Source organism: Cydia strobilella, chromosome 12 (assembly GCF_947568885.1).
Source record: "Cydia strobilella chromosome 12, ilCydStro3.1, whole genome shotgun sequence".
Classification (NCBI taxonomy): Eukaryota; Metazoa; Arthropoda; class Insecta; order Lepidoptera; family Tortricidae; genus Cydia; species Cydia strobilella.
The window spans coordinates 16,293,040-16,299,742 of record NC_086052.1 but is presented as its reverse complement, the minus strand read 5'-3'; the positions used below and the strand labels follow the sequence as shown (position 1 = coordinate 16,299,742).

Below are 6,703 nucleotides of genomic sequence, written 5' to 3'. Positions count from 1 at the left end.
GCTTTAAATGTTTGTTTTTTCATAAAGGTACAATAATATAGAGAGGGAATATATAGTGCCCCATTTGACCGAACGAGATGCTCTTATAGAATTTTCTGTAGGAGTAGCAGAGAAAGCGCTATTATTATTGTTTGTCCTTGTCATAGTCTCACTTTTCCTTTCTTTCTGCCTACTTCTAAAAAATCCTAAGTGACGTAGACGTTTTTTTGCGTATAGCACATCTAGGGTCTATGGTTTTAGGTGCTTTTGGCTAACTCTAGCTCTTTGTGTAAACGCGTCGACTGTCACAATGACGTGAACTTTGACGTCTTTGACAGTTTGACGCACGTGCATTTCGGCATGGTGTTTATTTACCAGATATCTTGATTTTTAAATGGAATATCGCAATAAAAACTTAAAATGCCTGCCACAGTACAAAACGACACTCTTATATACAAAGGAAGTAATTTCTTCCGGCAGCGGTTGCTGTTATCTACTCTAAGTGGTCGTTCCGTGAGGATAGAAGAAATTCGTAGTTCACACGATGATCCTGGCTTGCGGGAGTACGAAGTGAGCTTGATACGGCTGCTGGACAAAGTGACGAACGGTACCAGGGTAGAGTTGAGCGAAACAGGCACGTCTGTGTTTTACCAGCCGGGAATTTTGATCGGAGGGCAAGTCACACATAATTGTAGCACACAAAGAGGCATAGGTAAGTTTGCTGTGTATTTCATAGTATGGTTCTAATAAATCTGTCACTGCATTGTGTTAATATTTCGTATTTTAAGAGGTAAATAACACAAATAACAATATATCCACTTTACGTAAGTCGCCACTATTGTGTCCAATAAAACACTATTTAAACGGAAATAACCTTTAATATGCTAGGGAGCACATATTGACACGACTTACATAGGAATATAAGTGAAGTACCTTCAGTTACTTTTTATCATAAAAAGTAAAAGAGTCTACCCACATCTTTACATATATATGACAGTACCCTTACTTTTTACCTTTTTGGAAGTTAAAAAAAAAGTAAATTTTGAAACTCTCAGGTCCTGTATTTTTGTATTGTTTCCATATATTACTTTAATATCCACATTATCGTGATATTTCATTTGCTACCTATTTTACTAGATTTTGTTATAAAATTCAACATGTGTCATCATGCCTATTGGCCTTTCCATACAATGTGACAGTGTATACCTAATATACTTTTTGGTTAAATAGATCTCTCATTTGTCCGAAGTTGTCCCCTGATAATTTTTTCCATGTTATTAATTTACTTGCAGGTTACTATTTAGAAGTACTGCTAGCACTAGGCCCATTCTGCAAGGAGCCACTGAATGCTGTGCTGCAAGGAGTCACCCACCATGAGCTGGATGTATCGGTAGATAAGGTGAAGGCAGCAGCATTGCCTATATTGTTGAAGTTCATATTAGTGGATGATGGACTGGAACTGAAGGTGGTTAGGAGAGGTAAGTTAATACTTGACCGGTCTGGCCTAGTGGGTAGTGACCCTGCCTGTGAAGCCGATGGTCCTGGGTTTGAATCCTGGTAAGGGCATTTATTTGTGTGATGAGCACAGATACTCGATCCTGAGTCATGGATGTTTTCTGTATGTATTTAAGTATTTGTACAAGTATTGTGAGCTTACCGTGCGTGCACGGTGGCCGCTCGCATACGTTTTCATTTGTTTAACATACACGCCGCACGCTCCGCTCCGCTGCACACCCAGCTCGAGCGTCCACTCAGGCTTTACACTTAGTGGTCTTTCAGGAGCGCCACCTCTCGGCGGCGGCGAGGTGGTATTCCGCTGTCCCGTGCGGCGCGGCGTGCGTCCACTACAGTGGACCAGTTGGGGTCTTGTCAAGCGGATCCGCGGTGTCGTTTACGCGTTGCGCGTGTCACCCACCATGGCCAACAGAGTGGTTGAGGCAGCTAAAGGGGCGAGTATACTTTTTATGAACATGTCTTCTTCTTATCGTGTGAAGGGATCATGACTAAATAATTTTTGGCCAATATCTTGCCACCTCTAACCCCTGGTAGCTCTTATGAGGTCTTCTGTAGTGCACATAGTTGGACACAGGGAACTGCATCATATGTTGCGTTGTTTGTAGGTCGCCACATTCGCATAGTACGTCACTTTGTCCCAGGTTGATTTCCAATTTCAGAAGGTTTGAGCATGTAACTAAGTATAAGTGGTAGCCTAAATATTAAGTTGTCTTTGGCATGGGCGCCAATTAGATAGATGCCTGAATTTTATTCCATGCTCAAAAAACATGATCAATTTTTATTGTCTGAATATGCAAAGATTCAGAGGGACATTTTGATAGTGGATTATTAACTTTTCGACTGTTTGTGTGCCAGTTCTTGTGAATCAATTTACGCTCTGTAAATTGAGTAATTGCTTGTTAAATAGGGATTTTGGTGAACAATAAAATATATTGAGTAATTGTGTGATAATTTTTCAGGTCATGCTCAAATTCCTACCCGACGTGTACATCAACACAGACCAGTGCCGCGGCCCTAACGCGGGCAAGAGCCCTGGCTTCGGCATCAGCTTGGTGGCCGAGACTAATGAAAAAACTTTCTACTGTGCTGAAGCAGTAAGTGTTTTGAAATAATCTAAAACTCAAGTCAATAAGTTTGTCGAAATATTGTTTAAGTATTTTACTTAGTTACTTATCATAAAAAACCGGCCAAGTGCGAGTCGGACTCGCGCACGAAGGGTCCCGTACTATTACGCAAAAAACGGCAAAAAATAGCCCCACTTAAATATAAATTTTATTTTAGTATTTGTTGTTATAGCGACAACAGAAATACATCATCTGTGAAAATTTCAACTGTCTAGCTATCACGGTTCATGAGATACAGCCCGGTGACAGACGGACAGACAGACAGACAGACAGACAGCGAAGTCTTAGTAATAGGGTCCCGTTTTTACCCTTTGGGTACGGAACCCTAAAAATATCTGTTTTTAACTGATTAGTCAGCCTAATCTTAGCACACTTGATACGCAATACAATTTGTGGGTAAGGTATATTGTTCAATCTTTGCCTAGATATAGAAGCGTCGTAAAAAGCTAGTTTAAACTCACATGCATTGATTTATTCTTTTCTCAATATCTTTTATGGCAATCTTATATATTGGGAATACTTATTTTAGAAATCATTAGAAGCTGGCAGCGGCGAGACGACGCTACCCGAGGACTTAGGCCGCGAGTGTGCCCAGAAACTATTGGACGAGATCTACCGCGGCGGCTGTGTGGACTCGGCCTTACAGTGGCTCGTGGCACTGTGGATGGCGCTGGGACAGAAGGACGTCAGTGTGTGTGTGGTACGTATTACAGATTAATCGTATTAGGACTTAGCGTCTGCCACACCTTGTGACCTAAATCGAAAACTTATATTTGATATCGACATTTCACCTCAGTGGCACACGTACGCACTCTTGTGCGTTGTTAGATCTGCTACCTTGTGGCCTAATAAAAAACCGACCAAGTGCGAGTCGGACTCGCGCACGAAGGTTTCCGTACCATTACGCAAAAAATGGCAAAAATATCAGTTTTTGAAAGCGAGAATCATCTATGCAATAATAGTAGATTGTACACCAAGGGGATAAAGCACTGTTTTATGTCACGGGCGCGACATTGAATCCTGAACGTAACGGAGGAGTTCCAGTTTTACTCCCGAGCGCAGCGAGGGAGTTATGACATGACTAAGTTGCAAGACTGAGTCCTGAGTGCAGTGAGCGATTCAAGCGCCCAAGACAAAAACAGTTTTATTCGCGAGGTATATACTCTACTTTTCTCACCTTATGCGAGACAATAATGTCTTGCTTTCGGTGAGGTTTATATGATATATAATCCGGCTTTGTAGAGAATGTGGTGTGAAAAATTATTTATGCTGTGGACTGATGTATTTCATATCATTTTTGATGTATTCATAATAACTAAAATTCTTTCCCAGATGGGCCCCCTCTCCGACTACACCATCACCTTCCTGCAACACCTGAAAGAGTTCTTCGGCGTCATGTTCAAACTGGAAGTGTTACGAGCCGATGATGATGATGACAGTGATGACGAGACGTCGACGTCGCAGCGCGTAAAGATGACATGCGTGGGCATCGGTTATGTTAATATTAGTAAAAGGACCTTGTAGTGTTAATAAATATAGTTTCTATTACACATTTCTCTTTGTTTTAATGTAAATACCTTTTTTAGGGTTCCGTACCCAAAGGGTAAAAACGGGACCCTAATTCTAAGACTCCGCTGTCCGCCTGTCCGTCCTGTATGTCACCAGGCTGTATCTCATGAACCGCGATAGCTAGACAGTTGAAATTTTTACAAATGTATTTCTGTTCGGTTTTTTTTATGAGATTTGGCAGCCAGGGCATAAAAATCCATTAAAAAAACAAAAAATTTACAATTCTAGGGATTGACAGGGAAGCTATGCTGACGCCATCTGTTAAATACTTTGGCCGGCCAACCACATTACGTAAGTTTGTACGTCTCAAGTAATGGCGTTCAACAGGTTAATGTGTACGTAACTGTAATTGGGAAGAAATTAAACATTACATATTTTTTTAAATTTTATTATCTTAAACAGTAACTTTACAAAAATATCTTACAGCTACGATTGTAAAAATAATTAAGGCACATTATGAAAATTTCATTTTATATATCGTCTGTAATATTGCCGATACAAATTTTAGTGATATGTAATAATTTAAACAGCTAAGAAAAAAATATACAACAAAGGAACTATGTAAGTATATGTTTTAGAAAAAAACATTACTAAGCCTCAAAAAAATGCGAGTAAAATTTTGGCAGTGATAATTTTCGCATGTGAAATAAAAATTACATGTTTGACTTAGAATACGTCTAGATAAGTTAAATATGATTTCAGTCGACGAATATACAAACTTATCACATACATTTTAGGTGCTAACTTCGTATAAGCCAACCCAGATGTTGCAAGCGTGAAAATTTAATGCTGTAATAAAAAAACCCTTTTTTGACACAGTTTTACAATAACATTGGTGGTATTCATTTTCCATACACCATACATATATTATCAGTACAATCATCATTTAGTTAAAAATATTTCAATGATAATCTACCAACGCTTATTTGGACATCTATTTCGTTTCTACGTTCTCATGATAAGCCACCTTCACACTCGTGCGCGAATCGCGGCGCGAAGCCTTTAAAAATTCCAACAGATATCGCTACTAATTGAAAGATTGTCACTTTAGACCTTAATGTCAAAGAAATAAAAGTCGTTTTTTATTGAATTCAGTTGTAAGCACAATCAAGCAGTGACGTTTCAAAGAGGTATTTTTCTTCTTGTAAATCTATTTACATTCCTATGCTCACGACTGTAGTCCCAAGGGGAGTAGTCAGAGGCATGTTAGTCGATATTTCGCTGGCTCAATATTACAAGGTTCTATGTTACATTTTCGAGATAGTTGAAAACCGACTTAATGTCACTATGATAATGTTCAAATTTCAGTTCGATAAAAGTGAAGCATAGAACCCTGTAATATTGGGTCAGCGATTTCTCATATTTCTGTTTTTAGGGTTTTTATAGAACATCGACTTATCTACGATTCACCGAGCATGTTGACCTACAGTTTTAAATTTCTAAATTCAGCTTTAATACCTTCGTATTAAGTCTCAATTAGAAATCGGGTAAGCCTCTTTCAAATGTCACCGCAGTAACTTTGCCAAACAAAATATGTTGAACTCCCAGCTTAGAATAGAACGAAACTAAAATGTTGTCTAATTAGTATAGTTTGCTGTAGCGTTCTTTTAGTAGGGTCCTTGTCTTATGGGACGTTCAGAGAACTAGAGACTATCAGCCAAGTAAAGTAGTCTTAGAACAAAACAACGTTATGGGAATAAAGTGTAGGCATAAATCATTCATGAGCCATTTAAAAACTCGTGGGTAAAAACGATGACAATTCTTTTACGACAATAAGTGACAAAATAGTATTAAAAAGTAAGCAAATCGCTAATCCCCCGAACGTATCAACCCCTTGTCTTAAAGATCCTTCTCATCGCACCCAAGCCCCGCGGACCAGTTACAGATGCCCCCCACGGGATCGAAGCTCAGGCCTTTAGGACAGATGTACTCCCAGCCCAGTAGGGAGCCGTTATCGATGCGCGCGCATGAGATGAACTTCTTGCACGACGATGGGTGGGGGAAGTTGCCAATGTCCAGGCATTCTATGGTTCCTGGGCAAAAAAGTGAGATTAAAGGCTTAGATAGAGGGTGTCATATCTAGCGACTGCTTAGGTTTAGTTAAATTCAACCGATCGATCAAATACTATTAAAGAAAGTCGCATGCAAATTCTCGAACTTGTGATTGAAACAAGTTGAGGAATTATCAAGTAGATCAAATTGAGATTGCGCTAGCGCGTGCGTAAATTTCTTTCTATGCGTCTCGCTCGTACTGGCAAGCGAGATGTGTAGAAAGTAAGTTACGCAGGCGTTGGCGAATGTGTGAGTGTCACTGTGTCAAACTCGTGGTAGGGCTACTGAATGGTTAAGAAATTCTCAAAAGTACATAGTCTCTTGATTGGGAGAGAAACATTTTCAGATTAATAATGAATTGGCGCAGTCAGTGGGATGGAGCGTAAATTGTTTGAAAGGGTGTTTGAAGTACTTGCAGCGTGGAGAACATTTATGTGTATATGATATGAGTCTAAAAAAGTTTT

The 6,703-nt window shown here is 39.5% G+C and overlaps 2 protein-coding genes across 2 annotated transcripts in view; one reads left to right on the top strand and one right to left on the bottom strand.

The window, feature by feature from the left end:
• The first annotated feature begins 315 nt into the window (after positions 1-315).
• LOC134746272 (probable RNA 3'-terminal phosphate cyclase-like protein) lies at positions 316-4,163 on the top strand. Its single transcript, XM_063680616.1, has 6 exons — positions 316-691; positions 1,272-1,457; positions 1,759-1,928; positions 2,454-2,588; positions 3,148-3,318; positions 3,951-4,163. Exons 1-6 carry the CDS (start codon positions 400-402, stop codon positions 4,140-4,142), a joined length of 1,146 nt encoding a protein of 381 aa, XP_063536686.1. The 5' UTR covers positions 316-399; the 3' UTR covers positions 4,143-4,163.
• Positions 4,164-5,979: 1,816 nt separating this feature from the next.
• The window catches only part of LOC134746316 (mucin-2), a 153,875-nt gene continuing 153,151 nt past the window's right edge, over positions 5,980-6,703 (bottom strand). The window contains exon 25 of the mRNA XM_063680711.1: positions 5,980-6,220. Coding sequence (XP_063536781.1) covers positions 6,027-6,220 — 194 coding nt within the window. The 3' untranslated portion in view covers positions 5,980-6,026. The remainder of the gene's footprint in view (positions 6,221-6,703) is intronic.